Source organism: Lipophrys pholis (genome assembly GCF_963383615.2).
Source record: "Lipophrys pholis genome assembly, chromosome: 15".
NCBI classification, from domain to species: Eukaryota; Metazoa; Chordata; class Actinopteri; order Blenniiformes; family Blenniidae; genus Lipophrys; species Lipophrys pholis.
Window position 1 is genome coordinate 12583013 of NC_137642.1, and position 21078 is coordinate 12604090.

At 41.8% G+C, this 21078-nt stretch overlaps 3 protein-coding genes across 3 annotated transcripts in view; 2 read left to right on the forward strand and 1 right to left on the reverse strand.

Moving 5' to 3' along the window:
- hpse2 (heparanase 2) overlaps positions 1-4263 on the forward strand; it is a 51240-nt gene extending 46977 nt beyond the window's left edge. The window contains exon 12 of the mRNA XM_080482401.1: positions 2410-4263. Coding sequence (XP_080338527.1) covers positions 2410-2572 — 163 coding nt within the window. The 3' untranslated portion in view covers positions 2573-4263. The remainder of the gene's footprint in view (positions 1-2409) is intronic.
- Positions 4264-7143: 2880 nt separating this feature from the next.
- On the forward strand, positions 7144-15671 carry hps1 (HPS1 biogenesis of lysosomal organelles complex 3 subunit 1). Its single transcript, XM_080482172.1, has 18 exons — positions 7144-7502; positions 9443-9628; positions 9705-9839; positions 10475-10617; positions 10709-10817; positions 11471-11631; positions 11730-11832; positions 11907-11991; positions 12538-12593; positions 12667-12834; positions 12932-13111; positions 13190-13266; positions 13361-13489; positions 13635-13700; positions 13856-14000; positions 14685-14798; positions 14871-14953; positions 15042-15671. Exons 2-18 carry the CDS (start codon positions 9512-9514, stop codon positions 15202-15204), a joined length of 2034 nt encoding a protein of 677 aa, XP_080338298.1. The 5' UTR covers positions 7144-7502; positions 9443-9511; the 3' UTR covers positions 15205-15671.
- Positions 15672-16014: 343 nt separating this feature from the next.
- On the reverse strand, positions 16015-19757 carry st3gal7 (ST3 beta-galactoside alpha-2,3-sialyltransferase 7). Its single transcript, XM_080482173.1, has 8 exons — positions 19613-19757; positions 19257-19410; positions 19050-19176; positions 18625-18962; positions 18290-18476; positions 17984-18124; positions 16198-16347; positions 16015-16109 (listed from the first exon to the last, which is right to left on the reverse strand). The coding sequence occupies exons 2-8, from the start codon at positions 19391-19393 to the stop codon at positions 16023-16025; spliced, it is 1167 nt and encodes a 388-aa protein (XP_080338299.1). The 5' UTR covers positions 19394-19410; positions 19613-19757; the 3' UTR covers positions 16015-16022.
- Between the last annotated feature and the right edge of the window lie 1321 nt (positions 19758-21078).

A 21078-nucleotide genomic window follows, 5' to 3' on the forward strand; every position in this document is an offset into this window, starting at 1 on the left:
TTTATGAGTGCAGCCTCAATAGGGTGTTAAGCAGTGGTCTTCAATCCATTTCATTTTTAATTTAAGACCACAGTGTGTGATTCTGCTGAAGCAGCATATTGTGTGAACACCACCCCATAAAACATGTAAATACGTATAAATGCTCACACACAAAAACGTTTTCATCCAGAAAGTAGCTTGGCAAAAACGGTGAGCCATAATTTCATGGAGAATAATACGACAAACAAAAAGCCCTTTGTAGAATCGAATGTGGCGAACTCTATCATATTTTTCTTTTTATTGAGACCGTCGCTCTACAGTAAGTCGCACTGCTCCATGGAAAAGTAACTGTTCACAGGGCAGATCTCCTCATAAAGCTCCACTGTGTTTGCGTGTCCTTGTTTGAATCCATTTTTATTACCTACAACAGATGGTTTATAAAGGTTTTTTCCCCATTTTATTTTCATTTCCTCTTACCTCTCAGTGCTGTTCTCAGAGTCATTTTACCAACTATGCTATATTACACTTTATGTAACTCGGTCATATAATTCCTCTTTCCTCAAAATGTCCCTTAAAATAAAAAGGTTTATGGTTTCAGTACTTTCTCCTTAAAGCCCGCGGTCTGTTATTCTGACTCAGACTTAAGCTTCCAATCCTGGAATAACAGTCTAATGAGTCGGGACCGTGTGAGAGAGTGTGTCGGCCTTTGTGTTACACGATACCTACACACAGCCTTAATGGCGGCTCAGGCATGATCCTTCAATAACAGCGTAATGACGGAGGATGTTTTAGGTGTTAGAACAGGATTGCAAGGCAATTAATAGTAGAGCAAGCTTACGGCGTGCCTTTTTTTCGGGGCCTTAAGTGCTTTCCTCTACCACAGGCAGCGCAGGGAGGCTTTTTATGATGAATTCAGCAACACCAGATGTCTATAAATTTGTCTGTGTAGTTCCACTTTTCAAAGTTTTTAAGCCCACATATGTTGAATCAAGGCTTTGAGCTGGACAGTTTGATTCATAACTCCTCTTTATTAAACTGAATTTTATTTCATACTTTATTGAATTGGAGGTTGATGTGAAAACCTTCACTGGCCTTGATCCCGGTCCTGCGGTGAACTCCACTCACCAAGAGCCGCAGCGATTTACAGCTGAAAGATGGTCAAGGTGACTGCACTGTGAAAGGACGGTACAAAGACGCTCTTCTTTGGGGTTTGATTTATAATGTTACATTATTTTAATCAGATTATTAAACATTGAATACTGATGATAAATTAATAATAGTAACGTCTACTTTCAAGACAAGACAAAAAGAATACAGTCTAAAATGCATTTGTTGAAACCGTCCTGTTATTTATTTATTTATTTATTTATTTATTTATTGGTTTGTTTGTTTGTTTGTTTGTTTGTTTATTTATTTTATTTTATTGTTGCCATCAATTTCCTAATTCTTCTGGTATTACTATTCATTATACATTGAAATTCAAACAGGAAATAATAAATATAATATATAAACACTGATCACCTCTAGGAAAAATATGTTGCAACGTAACATGCCCACGCTAGGAAATAGAGAAATAAAAAATATAAAGTTTATTATTTTCAGCTGTTACTTTGTCAAACCAAGATGTTAACTTTACAGTATTTTAACGCTCTGTATTAAAAGCAAATCGAACTCAATTGTTTCTGAAATCTAGTACATCTGTACATTTATGTTCATAGTAAAATCAATAGATGAAGTACATAAACAGATCTGTTACTTCATGTCGTCAAAATCTGTATTTTCAGTAAAGTTCAGCTCTGGAGCTCCAGTACACGAGGCTCTGTGAACCTTTTAAAAAAGTGGATCCCTGTAGCTTTCACTGGATTACATCCAAATCAACGATTATTTTAACTTTATTGTTTTGAATCAGGCAATAAAAATAAATGTTCAATATAAGTGTCGCTCCTCTCGCTGCAGGCGAATAATGTTGAGTTTCTGACATCAATCATTGGTCAACTAAGCATGGACACGTCCCAAAAAGAGTAACAGGAGAGTTTATTCCAGTGTTCGCGTCATTCTGTTGTGTATTTTATATGGAGATACTTTTTTGACCAGACATATTGCATGGGATAGTATAGGTAAGTTTGTGAAAAACAATCCCTGGTATAGTTGATAAACTGTCTGCAGTCACTCACACCTCTCCCAGAAGCTTGTTCTACTCTGCAAAGGTTAATTGCAATATTGCAGCAGCAGCGCCCCCCAGTGTTCTACTGACAGAATCATCAACCCGGTTTAAAGCGCGGGAAACTTTAACAAGCAGTGTTCTTGGCCTCTTTAGTCATTCTTGTGTTGTTTCTTTTTTGGGGGGTTTTGTTGTTGTTGTTTTTTTACAACTCAGTTTTTTGTAACATTTCCTGACGTGGTCCATGTTGGTCTGTCGTGTCTCCGCAGACACGTCCAGCTGAACGGGGAGAAGCTGCTCATGGTGGACAACGAGACCTTCCCAGAGCTGAAGCCCAAGACTCTGAGAGCCGGGCGGACGATAGCTATGCCTCCTATGACTATTGGCTTCTATGTCATCAAAAACATCAACGCATACGCCTGTCGAAGATAACATTGACTTTTATTGCTTTAGATAAAGGCCTGTATTCGGCAATAAAAGAAAAAAAAAAAGGGAGAAATTTGCAATACCTGAAAATGTTTTGGTGTCCTACGTGGACACTTGATAAACAATACAAACGTTCTGCTGATCAGCCTCTTGAGCTGGTTTTTTAGAGGCTATTTTAGAAACAGTTTGGCCAAATAACAAACAAACCTTTTTCGCTCCCTTGTTCTCTTTCCTGCTCCCAACAAATACTTTGCCCAAAAACAAAGGGCTGCACTGAACACTTTTCCTTTCATTCCACTTTCCGTTTTCTCAGACGTTACAAGACTTGGGTGTAAATTCACTTTTTTGTCCTTTTGTGGGACATTTGTTTTGCTGTTACAGAAAGGCATCGTCAGACACAGCCGAGCTCCGTGACTTCGTAAAGCTATATTCTCTCTTTATTTCGGAGGCTATCTTACTTTTTTCTTTTCACATCTTATTTCTTTCTAACGTTTCACTGACAAAGAAACGAGAGGAAGTCCATGCATGTACGACATTACTGGAGTACACAGCTGTCAGCTCGAGTTTGACCTGATCCGTTCCACAAGGGAAGAAACGCCACAGTGCCTGCGTGCTCATGGAGCCACATGCAGAGTGTGTGTGTGTTTGTGTGTGTGTGTGTGTGTGTGTGTGTGTGTGTGTTTTGTTGATAAAGCTACTGATGTGTCTGTACAGTCTTTTGTACTTGCCAGTTACATGTGCTACTTTTCTTCAGCTGGCATGTCCTCGGATTTAAACTCACACTTGTTTTTTTTGTTTTTTGTTTTTTTTATCAGGATGAGTTTGTGTTTTTGTTGCAAATTTCTATTGAACTACAAAGTATAAAAACCAGGATGTTCCGTTTGCATCGAAGCACAGCTAAAGAACAATGTGAACCTGTCGTCTGCGTCCAACACTTCAATCCTTCAGGTGTATTTAAACATATCTCCTCGTCTTTTTGGTGTGATCCTACATTGTTCTAATTCTCTAATGCTGCTAGGTCTCTATTGTACTAAATATACATTATATAGTTTACATTATTTTGTACAGGTTTACTATCGTGCATTATTGGATAACGTTTTGATTTTGTACATAAGGAAGATAGATGTGATTTAGGCTTGATATGTTTACTTACATACACTACATTATTAATTTATATGATAAGATACATCACTTTATCGTTATATTTCTATTATCGAAAGGCCCGGTTTTTGTTAGTTGTACTATTGCCCCAACTCGAAAGTAAAATTAAAAAAACCTAAAAAGGTATTCACAAGATAGATTTTTCAACAAAAGATTGTCGAAACAAATGGCTAAAGCTGCCCTTTTTTTTGGACTGACATCAATTTACACTACGGTGGATTTGGATTTCCCATCTGTTGCTATTTGACTTTTGCTTTCATAATGTTTTGAGTATCTTATTTAAGAATTGGCTTGACACAAGTAGGAACAATACAGACTCCGCTCGGCTTTTACCCCATGGAGGAAAAGCAAGAGCAGGTTCGGTGTCTGAACATGTTGAATATAAGGAATATTTATCCTCTGAATGTGTTTATACGTAACGTAGAGATGTTCATATTTGTTTTTGGAGAGCATTATTTTATTATGTAAAATGTGCCTATATTATTTTTTGTTAAAAATACAAAGTTTACATTGATAATAAACACAAATACCTAATGAAATGTGTGTTCGGGATATTGGTTTGTAAAGATGATCGGAGCGGCATGCCACAGTCTGCATTGATTCAAGTATTTTGGTGCGTTTCAGACGTAAGCTGGCGAAAAGGTCAAAATGTTGCCTGGAAACTCATAATGCCGCATGCAAGAGAGGATTTGGGAGCAAATTCTGCATAAACAGCAAAGTCCCATCATGTGAAAATATACTGAGCAGTGGAAACAGCTACTCCGATGCTGGACAATAATCTGCAGCAGCACAAAGTAGCAACGAGAAAAGTAATGGAGAAAGGCGTGTAAAGTATTCATATACTTAAGTAGATGTACAGATACTTGTGTGAAAAGAGACCTTGGTTAAAGTAAAAGTGATGTTCTTAGGTGAAAGTGAAACAGGTTTCTCAAATGTATGAGTGCAAATAATCCCTAACTTTATTGAAATACAATGGCTTTAAATACTGCCAATATAAATACGCACCTGAGCATTTTTGGAAAGTACAGACTAGAAAATACAAATCTCTGTGGCCAAATGTAAGGCCTTTTTTTTTTGTTTGTTTGTTTGAGTTACATACAAATACTATAACAAAGCACAAATCATTTCTTATGCGTAACTTCTGAAAATATTACAGCGCTGAGAAACTATACATGAAAACTGCTCACCTCTTGCAGCATCCTGGAAAATAAGGTCATGATGTGTTACTCGTCTGGATCACAGGCTGACAGACCGTCTGTGTATTCTGGTATTCTGGGCCTCCAAATGTGGGAACAGCTGATCACGGCTTTTTCGAGGGGGGAAACTGTTCTGTGACTGTTTCAGGACGCTGCTGAAGGGAAACATGAAGCCAGCGTGGGCTCAGACTTCAGCTTTGGCCCAGACGGAGTAAACCTGAGTCTCTCTTGGCTCAGCGTTTACTGACACACAAACAACAGGGATCTGCTCAGTGGGTTCAAGTAGGAGGGAACTGAAGGCCCGGAGTATTTCCGCTGGTTTTAATGCTTAAAACTCAGCGAGTAGCGATTTCTACTTTGATGTTTCATGACAATGATGCATCAGCACACCGAGGCATGCTCCTTTAATTACAGTTTCAGGTTATGGACCATTCAGGCAAAATAGACTTTTAATGCGAGAGGCACTGAAATGTTTGGCAGCATAAATGTGCTTTCTGAAAGATTTCTCACATGTGGTTTGTTTCAAGCGGACGGACGCTGTTGACATGTATGAATAAAACCAGGCTCATTAACACCTGGGACATTTCATCTGGGATCTGGTGAAGGGGAAAATATTATTCATTGTACCGTGGAGGCCTCGCATGTACACACATTTGGAGGAATATGCAAACGCGCTTTCCTTTTTCTTTAAAGCACAGTGAAAGAGAGCCGACATGTTAAGGTGGAGAAAGGTAACTGAATTGACTTGGGCTGCACATTCTCCAGAAAATCACTTGAACTCAGTCGTCAGTGCACATTGAAAATGTCCTTGGATCGTATATAGTCACTGACCTTTCTGACATCCCAGGTCCTTATCAAGCTAAATCCACGGAAATGGAAGCAAACTCTGCTTGGTGTAAACTTTTACCTTTGTGATAATAGCTGCTGAGCATCACTTCCGCTGACAAGCTCTTAATTGTGTTGTGATTTTAAGTGCGTGACATTGTCTCTTTAGTGAAGGTAAGCGTTGGCCAGGCCTGCCTAACGCTGTTTATACTCACGGATCCATTTTGAGACATGCAAGGCCCCTTTTGCCCTGTTAGCAAACACTGAGGATTTCATGATGTTTACTCTGTATATACAGGAGTCAGCTTAAATAAGACTTCCATGAACGCTGGATCCCCAGAAAACTGATGGACTAGATTAGACGTTGGCCCGCAAAGTACAACTCTTGGCATTTTGGACCATTTTGACCCAAGCAAGGTTATTAAAACATAAATATTTATGCTTCTATGAGGTTCTTTTCTCTGCTCAGCAGCCAAGCATACCATCCACGAAGAATATTATGATATAACACAGATTTGTTGAAACCATCAAAACATTCTGGGAGAAACAGCCTGATGTTTAGTGAATGTGTTGGTGTGTCTGCACTATATATTTAATGTACAATATACACTGCAAACGTTTTCAAGGGATTTTTGATGTTTTTTGATGGAATGGTTTTTCTGAGGGGGAGTTGTTTTGCCTTTTTTTTTTATCCTTATTTATTGGCCCTTTATGAAGCATTTCAGTCCATCGTCAAGGTAAAGAAGATTTTTCAGATCCAGTTGTTCTCTGGAAGTCCACCTTCTTGTATTAGGAGTCTCATTCAACTCATTCATCAGAGCTTGCAGACGCAGCACCTATATACACAACCTCCCTCCCACTCAGATACACTGAAAATATTGAAAACAATCTGAAAACCTGTAACATTATATTTGACCATATGCACTATGCACATAAAGCCAGGAATGTTATTTTACCAGACATGTTACTTGACATGAGATTTGACGAACACAAAATATAGATATCTTAAGTTTCCTACACTTTTGTGTCAGTGCTATACCGGATACTGTTCAAGTTCGAATTTTAAGATGGATTTTAAATCTGGCATTCTGGATCCCGTCAAGAAATACAGTTAATATGTCCAAACCTTTAACTTTAAGGTGTTTGATCTGTTGCTTTGTTGTTGTTGTTTTGTGTTGCTTTTTAAGCTGTAAACGGTAAAACATGTACAGTTTTCCAATCATTTTAATGAGTGCACGATAGAGGGTTAAGGATTGCTTTCTGGGAAATAAGAAAGGCCTCTAATCTGCACTATGAGGTTGCATTCCACAAATACCAAACTCCTGTCATGAGCGCAGCCTCTCGGTCATGTGGCCCACTGTTCTACTTGCTGGGCATGAGCGCATGACTTTCTTCGTGCCTTGCTGATCGTCTCAACGCTGGAAGGAGAAATCCGGTGAAAAGAGCAGCAGGTCGCCATAAAACAACGTGACCAGGGGCGGTTATGTCGCGGTGTTGACCGGGTTCCTCCGTGCGTCTGAGGATGAGCGCAAACTTCCTGTAAACGCGCTGCTGCGTCACATGACGGAGCGGCGCTGCGGGGCTGCGGCCACTGCGCAAAGAAGGAAGCGGGGCTGTGTGTGTGTGTGTGTGTTTGTGTTTGTGTGTGTAAAAAGAAAACTACAAATGTCCACAAGCTGCAAGGAAAAGCCCCGAACAGAGCTGAAGTGTCAGACTGAAGCGATGCTGGGATCATCCGGCGCTCAGAAGCGACAGTGAGTAAAGAGACGCGACGCGGAATTAATCGAGGAAGTTTCAAGTTTGGTTTAGTGGCAACGGAGAGAATGCGGGCTGTAATTTACGGGACCTAAATGAAAACAAAACTGTATGTTGGCTTTTGGTGTAGAGAAATGTAAACGAGGTTGACGATGCGTTGTGGGTTGATTGTGAGAGAAGTGGGTCAGTGCAGATTAACATAATCTAATGCATGATGTCTCCAACATGAGCTGCAGCTTTTGATGGTCTCATGTCGGAGTGTCAAACTCATTTCAGCTCAGGGGGTATGGAAAGTCCAAACTAATGTACAGTGACAACATGACAATCTGTAACCATCCCGACTTTGTGTGATGCCACTTCTTTTTTTTCTTTTTTTTTTTTTTTGTGCAAAGAAATGTGAGCATGACAGTTAAATTAATTCACTCTTGGGGTAAAAAAAATCAGAAGATTGTTATTCACTGAGAAAAGGAAGTAAGGGCTCAACATTTCATCATGTTTAACAAGTTTCCTGCGGTAAAATACAAGTAAGTGTAGAAATATCCGGTGCAAAAGAATCACTTTAATCCTTCTATTGACCATCCAGATGTGCAGAAACATCTGAAATCATCATTCTGTCTTTCGCACCAATTCTTCTTGGTAATATGAGCTTTTAAGAGTGCCGCTGTGACTAAAGCAGTGGCGCTCCAGTGGATTAACCAAACAGAAACTTCTATTAAAAATGGAAAGTTAAAGTTTTTATTGTGATTTTTACACTTTGTAAGGTTAATCCAAGGGTCTGATTAAATGGGCCAGAATGTTGACGCCCCTGGTTTCATGCATTCTCAGACTTCAGACTTTGTCTGTTTTGAGCAGGAACATTTCCTATTCGCAGTGATTTGCATATAAAGCTTGTTTTGTTAATATATTAAATTAACACAGTATACAGAATTCTACCTAAAAAGGAAATGCATTAAAGTTACTGCTGTGTTAGAAATGATTCCATTAATTAGCTTGAGCTGGCAGTGCAAAATGAATGAAAATTCCAAAAGTTAACGGAGACCATGGCGTGGCGGTAACTTGGCACCATTGTCCCGTCACAAGAATGTCCTCGGTTTGAGTGCAGGTTTGAGGTTCTTTCTGGAGTTCTTGTCGGCGTTCCACTTTGGGTACTCTTCCATTGGATTAAGCAGAATCGATGGTGGATTGCTGAAATGAAGAATTGATTTGGGATTACGTGGGGGACTTACTGCACATCGGTTCTGGTGTTATGTGAGGGTCTGTTCATCGAGGTTTTACTGCGTTTGTATCTTCTCCCAAAGGGCGGCAGGCAGAAGAGGGGAAGTCCAGGGTGGGGTCCTTTAAGATACCGCTGGCCTTCTTTTATAGTCAGTCAGTGTAAATGTCTTAAAAGGGGGTCATGGTCAGTTTCTGATGTGTTCCCATCATCATCCTCATCCTCATGTTCCCTCTTGTTGTATGGCTGCTTAAACAAAGAAGGTCAGGAGGCCCTCGATGGCTCACCAGTAGAAATGGATCAGCAGGTGAGCTTGTTCAACCTTGTTGAGGAAGTTCAGCCTCTGCTGATGGAAATATGTTTGTTGTCTGGTTGAGGGAAGAGGAGTTGTGGACACCAAGGAAATTAAAGCTTTCTTTCTTTCTCGCCTTTTTTCTTTTTTTTGGTTCATCAGTCTGTCATCATTCAAATTATTTGTTTTCTTTGTTGAGTTATACTCTGAATATTCACTGAATCTGAATTGTTGTGCAGTTGCTTGAGCACTGAGTTCTTCGTTAAGACTTGGAAATCATCTTCCTGTTCTAAATCCATGTTTTAGCTGTGAATGGTAGGAAATCAGTCTATTACGGTTTGTAGAACTCCTTCTGAAAAACAAACAAACGTGAAAACTGCAAAAACAATATAGAAAGCCATGTCGTCCACATTAATGGTTCTCACTGTTTGCAGCCTGATGTTTGTGGATTGGTTGGACTGAATCCGACACTTGCAGTAAAGCCGAGGAGGTGCGCATCCGACATGAAGTGCTTCCTGATAGCCAGCGAGAGCGCCGAGGTCCTCTTCTACTGGACTGACCTGGAGTTTCAGCAGAATGTCCAGGAGCAGTACGGAGCCTCTCAGGAAGAAGGCCAGGGGGTAGGTGCACCTTCTCTTCAACTTCCTGTTTGAATAAGCCCTCTGTTTTATTGTAATTCCTTGTTGTGGCGGTCAGCTTCCAGCCTTTGAAGACAGCATCAGCACCCTGTTTGCCCCCATCATCATCTCCTGCAGCACCATGCTGGACAGGCAGGGCGACAGCTACACCTGCTTCACCACAGAAAACAACCACATCTACGTCCTACATCAGGTGAGACCCGCCCTCCAACATTCGATGGAGAGGCTCTCCCATATTTTAATTCAAACAATAAAAATCTCCTTTGATTACACCTGAACTTAAAAATGTTTTAAAAATATAATTTCAGTTTATAAATGATGAAATGAGAAAAAAAGGACTATGTTAAAATATTCCATGAGATCAAATGTTTTTATTTTTTTATATGGTCTAAGTAATGATTAGAACTGGACAAATCAATAGCTTTTCTATGACATTCTGGTTTTTGTTTTTGTTTTTAGCTGTTTTTCTTTAAACAATATTTACCTAAAGGCAGTCCTCAGATTAGTAGTTTTAAATTTAAAAAAAAAGGAAGTAATTTGGACCTTTGACGTCATTTTGAAACATTCTTGTAATCCAGTTCTGACCGTGACCTTTCCCTCTGTGGAGCGTCGTTTTTTGTCATGTGAGTGTTGTTAACGAATCAAACGCAGCTTTGTCCTCCTGCAGCACATGATACAGTTCGCCAGTCCACATACTTGACACAGTTCAGGTCTGCTCAGCAGCCTTTTACACTTCCTTGCAAAGATTTAACCCCGAGAGGATGTATTTTCCCTATTTTAGTTTGTGTATTTTTTTTTTGCATTCACTGGCTTGTTGTGTGTCCTCAGTTTGACGAGTGTCTGTACATTGCTGTGAATGGAGATGGCGAGGAGAAGGAGGATGACCTGAGGAGAAAAATCTATGTGATGAAGAAGATGATTGAGGTCCTGTTTGGCATGGTCACCCTCAGTGGAACCCTCCTGAGGAAAGAGTAAGGGGGTATTAAGAGTTTCCTCTGAGGACACTTTCAGTGGGGGGGGGGCATTATTGTAAAGACACAATCTTGTTTTGCTTGTCACCAGGTTGCGTCCTCAGGACACAGAGCAGCGAGCGAGGCTGTGGATGTATCTCCAGGGCCTGCTGGAGACGTACAGCAACCTGCGAGAGAATGACCAAAGCTTCCTGGTGGAGGTGGAGAGGATTTTTTTTATTTTTTATTTTTTCATTTTCAATGTGAATAAAGTCGCAATAGAAGCCATACAAGCTTTTCCATACATCCATATGTCAATGTTTATTATCGATTTCTTGACCAGATATGGTTCAATTGTCATGCAATGACTTATATTTTTTAAACACTAGATGGCAGAAATAACAAGACATATACATCCTTACTCTTAACATGTGATGGATGTGGTTTTGTTTGGCCCATATTTAGATGATTCTTTTTGTGCTCAGATGCATGTATATACAGTAATGGTTACAGTTTTAATCCTAAATGTAGGATTTGTAGCCTTATAGCTCTGGTAATATCTGTAAACATTTCCACCGGGCTGTTTACTGAGCCAGGCACACATTTGAAATTTCTTAATAAATAAAAGAAATTTCGGTAGTTATTTTTTCTTCTACGTTTAAAAATAAATTCAGGAGATGAATTAAGTTTATGCTTTTTCCAGTGAAACACATTTGCAGAGTACATTAATGAGTCATACCTCATTCTTCAGACTCATATCACTTTCTCCTCACCGTTTGCGAGCATTTTCCATTCAATATGGCATTTCTGTTTTTCGTCTCTCCTGCTTTCACGGTTTGAAGTCATGAAAATGAACATTTCCTCCCTCTGTCAGGCAGTGGAGAGGCTGATCCACCCCACGCTGTGCGAACAGTGCATCGAGTTCCTGGAGCGGCGTTTAGTTCAGCAGCTCAACAGCAGTGTGGAGAGAGCGGGAGAGGAAGTGCTGCATGCCTTCATCCTGGTTCACACCAAGCTGCTGGCCTTCTACTCCAGGTACACCTCCACCATAAGCCAGCCACGCACGCATTCGCATTCCAAATCGGCTCAAAGGCCAGAAGTGTGCCGTTTCTTCGCCTATCCTCTCTTTCCAGCCGTAATGCAAGCACGCTCACCACCTCAGATCTTCTTGCCCTCATCATCATGGCGCAGAATATGTATCCTAGCAACGTGGACTTGGACGACCAGAGTCCTGAGGTACAAAATGCTGATCACTGCTCAACCATGCCAACACAACGTGTAATTATTGAGCCTTTTCTGCCCGTGTGCAGGATGTGGACAGTACGTCAGGTTCTGGTCCTGAAAGCTTTTACACCCCAGAGCCGTCGCCAAGTGAGGGAGACTCGAGCAGCTCAGGTGGGTCGTGCAGTTCACAAAGTATGGGGGGGGGGGGTGCGTGGGTTTTTTTGGCTGCTCTTTTTCACAAGGGTCAACTCAGTAAGTCATTGCGATTTGCACCATCGACTTGGCTAGTTTTCATGCTCTCCCTCCCATAATTAGGATTCGAACCCTAATCCCGCATGCTCGCAGCTTAACCCAGAGTGACATTGCATTTCTCAATGTGTATTTACGACCGTGGAAAATATGGACACGTCATCTTCATTGTCCCGGAGGGTGCTTTTGTTTACTCAACCATCACATATTCCACCAGGATAACTCCAGATATACCACACATGGATTACGAGTTTGTTTCAGAATAATGAGCATGATGGGCCGATTGGTCAGCTGCGCCCAAACCGAGAGATTCTCACTCAGGGCAAAGCAACGGAATCATGTGGTGCAGTAAATCTGTTTGTTCCTGATGCCGAGTTCTGTCCTACAATATTGTGTGGTCTTGGCAATTTCAGTCAACACTGTACGCTATATATTGTCCTCGATTGTTGTGTGTCTGTGTGCTACCAGAGAGGCCAGTGAGGGGAAACACTCCCGTGTTTGAGTTTGTGGACCCAGACGTCCAGGTGAGGACACATTTCAACACAATGTAAAGTCGCTGCTTAACACCCGAGTAATACATGACTGGTATGTCTTCAGATGGCAGAGGACAGCCTGCACACTCTGGAACTCAGTCCACCTGACCCCGCCACCCCTCGCAGAGTCTTCTTAGAGGTCTCGCTCAGAGATGGGCTATATCCCATGATGCCTCACTCTATGTACTGTCTCCCGCTGTGGCCGGGCATCACACTAGTGCTGCTGACAAAGGTTTAGTGCATACTAACTCAAAGTGATGTCTCTGTGCCCTTCCTACGCTGACATGTTGTGCAGCTTACTTAACACATATTACGTTCGTGTCTGTCAGATTCCCACCAGTGCAGTGGCCATGTCTGTTTACAAGTTTCTGGAGGCTTTTGCGAAGCTGGAGAAGCGTTTAAGTGAGAATCAGGGAAGTTCTGCAGCCGGCCGAGGCCAGCTGACGATACACGAGATCCGCAGCAAGCTGGATCGATTTGTTAAAGCGCTGGGGCCGAGTGAAGTACAGGTGAGGGCTGCGTATAAAGAAAAGCCATGACGTTGAATTGATGAGACAAATAAAATTCCCTTTTCATGCTCTGTCCAGTCTGCACAGTTACAAAATGCCTGGACTGAGTTCAAGAACAAAGCCTTTGCTCGGGGAGGACCCGGCTTCACCAAAGAGTAGGTCTGCTGCAGCCCCCTGCTGGTCCGCTGGCATCACAGCCCGGCTGGAGGCCCGTCCCTCTCAATGAACGTCCGTGTGTTTATGTTCCAGACTCATCCCGTGCTGCAACAATATGAAGACCCAGCTGTGTGGCGTGTACCGACAGTGTTTTCTCACCGAGTCCGACATGACGCGTCGTCTCTCTCCCAGTCTGCAGGAGCGAGCTCAGACCATGGTGCAGTGCGTATCAGCCAAGCAATGCACTGTGTTATATTTGTCATCTCGTGTGTGGCGTATTTCAGAGCTGAATGTGTAAAAATTATGTCACTCGAAATGTTTTATTATTCATGTCTTGGGGTTGTTTTTTTTGTCACTCTTCTGTCAGAGAGAAACTTCTGGACTGGAAGGATTTCCTATTGGTGAAAAGCAAAAGAAATGTCACCATGGTGTCATATCCTCTCAGAAAATTACTCCTCGATGCGGCTTAATCTTTTTTCCATGAACCTTAATATTGACTTCTTTTGAAAGTGCATGCATGTTCAAAAATCTTTGAAGTACAACATGCTGTTGTCCCGGACGCGTTTACCTTAACTGCATTAATCCCACTTACCTGGATGACTTTCCCGGCCTCATCCATTTTATCTGTGTGGACCGATCCACCGGCCGGATGATTGCACCGTCCCTCAGCATCAGTGAACGCGCCACGTCTGAGCTGGGGAAGGGACCTGTGGCTCAGTATATCAAAAGCAAGGTCGGTGACACATTTGAATTAAACTTCTAATTTGATATGTATTTGACTTGTGGATGTGCTGCATGTTTTTTTTACTTTTACTCCATAGGATTGCACAGAAATAGGCGTAGTTCTACTTCTTAAAACTGGCTCTTTACTTGGTTTAATGGCGAAGGGACGATGAGGTAGAGTTACAGTGGAAGCATCAAAGCTGCTAACAGCAGCAGTTTTCTATACCGAAGCTCCAGAAGTTGGTGAATTTAAGAGTGATGAAATCACACCATGAATGGTTGAACCCCAATATGTCTGATTAACAACTTTAAAGCTTGTTAAGTTTTATAAATTTTAAAGTGTGTATTAATTCCAGCATGTTATTGCCTGTTTGTTGTTTTTAAGAAAATGTTCTTGAAAGAAGTTTAGTTTCATGCTGTCATGCTAAATCAGTTCAAACGTGACCTGTTTCATCAGCACTGATTTACCTTCTGTATTCTTTAATGATTTATATCAACAAGATATACATTTTTGGCACATACAGTATGTTAAAATGTTTCTGCTCTCACGTCACTTTATGTGCTAGTTAGTTTTTCTCTGTGAAAATAGCTTCTGTATCATCATCATTTCAGTCCAGTTGAATACAAAAGGTTAGTAAGGATTGTTTTTTGTTTAGTTTGCTGTGATTGTTTTTCATGCCATCATGTCTCAAAGGTGTGGAGCCTGGTCCGTACAACCCGCAGCTACCTTCAGAAAGGTTACTCCACTGTCACATTGCGTGATGGAGACTTCTACTTCTGCTACTTCCTCTGGTTCGAAAATGAAACGGTAAGTCGCTGCTTTGTCGGGATTTCAATTTGCCGCTTTAAACGAATTGATGTGCATGTGGGCTCTTATCAGGGCTACAAGTTGGAGGCGGGAGACATCCCCGTCCTACCAGATGACTCCGCACCAATCGGGATGCTTGCCTGGGATTACTACAGGTGAACAGTTTTGACATGACAAAGAAACGGATTAGAAAAGACAGTGTTTGTACCCTCGACTAAATGAAGGGATGTGTCTTATTTTTAGGAAGCTGCTCCGATACTACAGTAAGAACCACCAGGGTGAGGCTGTGAAGTGCTACGAGCTGCTGACGGTTCACCTGGGGGTCATCCCCTCCGAGATCATCCTGCAACACTGCAGACAGCTGGCGAGCAAACTGTGGGAGCCTTCGCGCAATCCTCTGCTGTAGCCACACACACGCCCACGCACTCCAGAGGAGATCTGGGTCAGAGTAGCAAAGGTTCATATTTGCTGTAATGCCAAGATGGAAGAAAGCGATTTCTCACTCTCAGTATGGGTGAACTGCATGTTCTTCCACTGCCGGGCTGAAATGATGTATTGGAAGCACTTACACTTTTGATCAGCAGTATTGAACACCGACTTAGTGTTTTTTTTTTTTCATCATAGATGTCACTGTGTCCTTTTTGCAAATTTTACTACTGTATATTTTTAAATATACAAAATGACCTGTTTTGTATTTATAAGTATTACGGCAGTTGTATATAAATGAACTGTACGTTTTTTTATTCACTTTTTGAAATCACAATTTTTTTACAGATGCTGATTTGTCACTGCCTGTGTCATAACTTGAGTGAAGGAATAATGCAACAACAGTCATTGTGCCTATTTTATTATAGAATGTTGGAATAAAATTATAATAAAAAAAAAAAAACAACATACAATAGTAGCCTATTACTTTTTCCACCCAGTATACATAAACAGAATTTAACCTGCACAAAGATTCACTGAGCATGTTCCTTTGCGAAGGTGCAAGTTCAACCCATGTGGCGACTACTAAACATGTAACAGCTGCTGTAATAATCAGGTCCTTGAATTCGAATGAGGAATAGTCCTGTTCACCTCTGCAGTCACCTAGCAGTCAGAGGTAATGAGCTCACTCATCAAACCAGAGTTCCTTAATGCAGGGCACCTTATTGGAAGTTTCCATACGGACTCGGCGCAGGAAGCGAGAATACACGTAGAGTTCAAAAACCATCCGTCCTTCGCTCACAGAGCTCCTGTGAGGTCGATCACAGCTCGAGCGGCCACCAGGTCTCTCAAGAAGAGTTTTTCCGCGCTAATGTCGTGCACCAGCTGGTAGTAAAAATGAATAAACCATTAGAGGTATAACATGAGCACTGTGGATTCACTTACTTCTCTTCCGTCAACCTTCTAAACCTACTTGTGCCTTCATGGAGTCCATGCGTATGGTCTCATAGTAGTGGAGCCGGGCCTCGGGGTGCTGCATGTCGTAGCCGAACCCTGCCAGGCTCACCTGGTCACACAGCTGCATGGCCATCACCACCGCACTCGCACCCAGGGTTGGAACCAACTTATTGAAGGGGGAAGAAAAAAAAAAGACCTGGAATCTATTTCCTAAATCAGCATAGTGTCCAGGGTGAACTCTGCGATTGGCTCCAGCCACTTATGACCCTGAAGTGGATGAAGTAATATTGAAAATGGACAGACGCTTACAAAATAATCCTATTTAGGCATCCCTAAGTTTTTAGACTTAAAGCGTGGTCAGTGCTATATGCATGTCATGCAAAGTTCCCTCCAGTAATGTTAGGCACAGTGACGAAGGTTGTACATGTATTTGTTCATGTTTGCTTTCAACATTATTGTGCTTCTATTTTATTTTTTAGATAATGGCTTGAGCGATATGTTTTTGCTCTGGATAAAGGTGTTTGTGTGCGTGCGTGTGTATATATATAAATGCCATATTAAAAATGCCATTTCAGGTTTTAGTGTTCATGGGGTGCTGGAGAAGTTGCTGGACCATTACAGGGCATAACCTCAGTAAGAGACAATCACACACACTCAGCTATATTCAACTGCATGATATTAGTTTTTAGAGTACGCTGATAAAACCCAAGCACACACAGGGGGAACATGCTAACTGCAGATAGAAAGGCTCTCAAGCCCAATTCTCCCTGTATGGGGAAGGACAACCCAAAACCATTGGGTATGCCATAAGAGGATCCTATATTCTTCTTGTTGGGTTGTTTTTTTTTTTTAATGTTTTTTTCTAAATGAGTTTTAGATGTTTATGAAAGAGCTTTAATAAAATTTTATTTGAGCCCGGATGAACATCTGTTGTTCAGGCCACCAATCATCTATTGTGGCCATGAGTGAACATCCAGATTACGACCTGGCAGAACAAGCAGATGCCTCGACACGTATGGACATTTTCTGCTCAGCGGTTAAATTCTGTTAAATGCCTTCGTTATTCAGAGGGACGGCTCGAAGCAGAGTTTTAAGTATGGAGTCTGTTTTCCCACAGACATTGTGGGCTCTGCTGTGAGCACTTTATATTCATAGTTAACTCGTGCTGCTTGAACACCTCCTATGTGGAAACACAGATGGTGCTGTGTTTCGTGGGATTGGTGCTGCTCACATAATTCAAAGTGACACACACACACACACACACACACACACACACACACACACACACACACACACACACACACACACACACACACACACACACACACACACACACACACAAAAGGTCTGTTTGACCTAATTTCTGCAAAAAGTTGCAACAAATAAATTGAACATTCAGAATCATTCATATTTAAATGCTTACATTTTGTCCGATGTTTTCCCCCCAAAGTCCAAAATTGTTTCTGTGTTTTCTGCATCATAGAACTGATGAAGTTCAACAAGTAATAAAAACAGGAAGTAAAAACAGCCTTTTATCCTCCTCTGTCTTTCTTTTTTTGACAGCAGGGGGTGCCTGTCATTCAGGTGAAGCCATTTTAAGCTCAGTATTCTCTGGGTATGCATCTGCATGGATTATTCAAGACAAGTAAGGCTACCCACATGTGCCATTGTTGTTTTTTTTTCTCTCTCTCTCTTGAAGTGCAGAATAATAATGTGACGGCATTCAACAAAACACGAGCAAGATGTGAGCATATCTTTTTGTCATGGGGGAATAAAATACAGAATATCATATCAGAACTCACATTCCGCTGTTTCAAAGCATATTTCTTTAGGACTTCTTCTGTCTTGTGCATTATCTCTGGGTGGAGGATCTTGAAGTTCTCCAGGCTCAGGGGGATCTCATCTACCACCTCCCTCCAGAACCACATTTTGGACCAGAAACTCTGACAGTGAGAAAAAAAAAAAAGAAAGAAAGACATGAGATGAAGAACATGTGAGGCGGGGACGTGATGATGTGATAGCAGTGTTGCTACATGGGTTACTGTGATACTCTCGGCTTATGTAACACACAATTTCTGTGTGCAATGGTTGTTGTGATGAGGGCTCACCAGAGGCTGTTTGGTGATGACAGAAGTGAGCCAATCCAGGTCCAGGCTCTTAAAGACCACCAGAGCAACCATGTTGGTGTTTTTGTACTCATTTGCAGAGCGAGGCGCTCCCTCTGGGTAAATCAAGCGGATAGTGGTGTGTGAACCAGCATCTCTCTCAAAGCCAGGCACAGGGGCATTATTCAGCCTGGTGACAGAGATGAATCTGTGAACTTGCATGTGTATTCTCGATGTACAATATTGTTTGTCTCTATTAACTCAAATTTAATTTCAGCTGCTGAGTGAGGAATAACTAAAATACTCTTCCTCGAAGCATCTGATCCTGACATTCATACCTGACGATGATGTCATACTGATCTATATGGGATCCAAGATGGCTCCCGTGAAGGACCCCTCCACTGCCCACGACCACACATCGCCTGCAGCTGCCATCTCTCCCCAGGGATGGAGGCAGGCCGGGCTGAGGCAGCGAGGCGAGAGCCACGGCCAGATGCTCCTCGCTGCCCTGAAGTCCCAGAGGAGGAGACAAGTTCCACTGCACAGGCCTGTCCTGCTGCACAAAGACAGGGAGGTCGTGGAGGCCTGCCGAATAGGGCAGGAGCTTGAGGTGGTCGATACACCAGCGAGGCTGACAGGGACCTGACAGCAGCGATGCTGACCGGTTAAACAAGGCCTGTACAGAGGGGCAGACTTTTCTGTTATGTTTGATATACGAAAAAAAGTGATTTAAAAAAAAATAATTGCTGAGGTGCATCCGTACCATATCTCTGGGATACTTGTGGTCATCCCTGAGTAGTTCCCCTGCATTCAGTGGATAGTAGGCAGGGATTAGAATCGCTAAGTAACATCCAATCAGCAGCAGTAGACTTAAGGCAAGATTGTCCCTCCTGTAAGAAATAGATCAACTGGAGAGTTGAAACAATAATTTACAACAGAGCAGCAAAATGAGTTTCCGGCACAAATGTACCTGCTGAGGAAAAACTCTGGCTTTTTGATCCCTGGATCTCTAAGGGAAACATCTATTGCTGTTGTGACCTCTGCAGCCCCAGGCAGCGGCGAGCCATCCTCTTGGTCCTCTACACTCAAGTGATTCAGTGTCACCATGGTGCTTACACTTCCACCTGAAACATATCCACACGGTTGAACCTCTGGTGGTGAGTTCACGGTTAATCTGCCACCATGTTATTCAGTAATCTGATTCATCTCTAGATTATTTTAGTAATAACGACAGCGCTTGACAGGAATCACATATTCCGTATTTCACTGGCAAAATTCAAAGCAGTGAAAATGTTTCTGTGTGGTGAAGAAAAAGTAGAAACTCACAGCCATTCTAGTTGCGATGTGTAGTGATGATAAACTGTTCCATCATCTTTGCTCCATGTTTGTGTGGAAAGCGAAGACGCATGTCTTCTCCTCTCCAGTTAAAATGGCTGCTGCTGTTGCTGCTGGTGCTGCTTTCTGCTCCACTGAACTCTGCCCCTCCCTTGTTAATGCTCAACACTAGTTAAGCATTAACAAGTCACACAGCCGCACACTGGCGTGAAGGCAAGTATGAGTGTCTATGAATGTTTCAGGGTTTTTTAATAATGGGGCAGACTCTACAGTGAGGGTCCTTATCAGTAAAATCAATAAATAATTGGTAAATCAACACTGCGTGTGTGTGTGTGTGTGTGTGTGTGTGTGTGTGTGTGTGTGTGTGTGTGTGTGTGTGTGTGTGTGTGTGTGTGTGTGTGTGTGTGTGTGTGTGTGTGTGTGCGTGCTTGTCCCAAAATAGACAGGGGATTCACTGTACTTGTGGGATCATACATTCCATATCGTAGCCATAATGCAGGACCCCCACACCAGCTAAAGTGTGAAGATGATGCGTATCCATATGTGAGAGAGCTATTCTATAATAAATCGCACAAAAATTCAAATCCAGAACATAGTTGTGTTGCATATTTGCTTCACCAGTATAGCTTTGTAAATGCACTCCCGTTACATTTCTGCAATAAAAGGGGGAAAATACAGTTAAGTTCTTAATGTAAACTACTGAATCTGACCCTCTGACCAATTTACTGTACCGTAATATAATATAATATGGGACTCCATTAGACCTTTAATGCTTTGACATCTGTTGAAGCAGCATGTTACTGTTAATGTGGGCAACCGCAGATTTGAAGTATTTTATAAACAGTTGATAATAGAGTGTAGAAGATTATGTGGTAGGAGCACTTTTCTCTTTGTCATTTATACTTGACATGATTTTTATGATTTCAACCACTTCAAAATGATATCCTCAGTACATCTGTAAATGAAGTTTAGATAGTTGTCAGTAAACACTTCTCTTTTAAACCTCTTCATCCCACCTTTGGGTTTTTTTTAGGGATTGTGAGGGACTAGAGGCAGTCCCAGGTGACTGTGTGGGTAAAGGCGAGTTACATCCTGGACAGATCACCAGGTAAAACACAGGACTGTTAACCATTGCAACCCTGTGCAGCCTGACAGCTTCGAATTTTTCCACTAAAAGCATCGATTTTGATAAGAGAATTATTGAAGCCGATACTGAGCAGTGATTGATCGTCGGTGTGCTCTCAGAGAGATATTTACAAGATCCCGGCTGACAGTATTGCAGCTTTTATAAATAGCATAATCCTTCAAAACAGCGTGTTTATAGGTGTCTGTTGTAGTCATATAAAAGGCAAGCACACACTGCTGGCACGTACAGCAGTGAATAAAACCAAGAGCTCATGGAATGAATAAGCCCTGAGAGCGTGGCATGCCTGAAGGCTGGATAGAGGAGTCGTGTA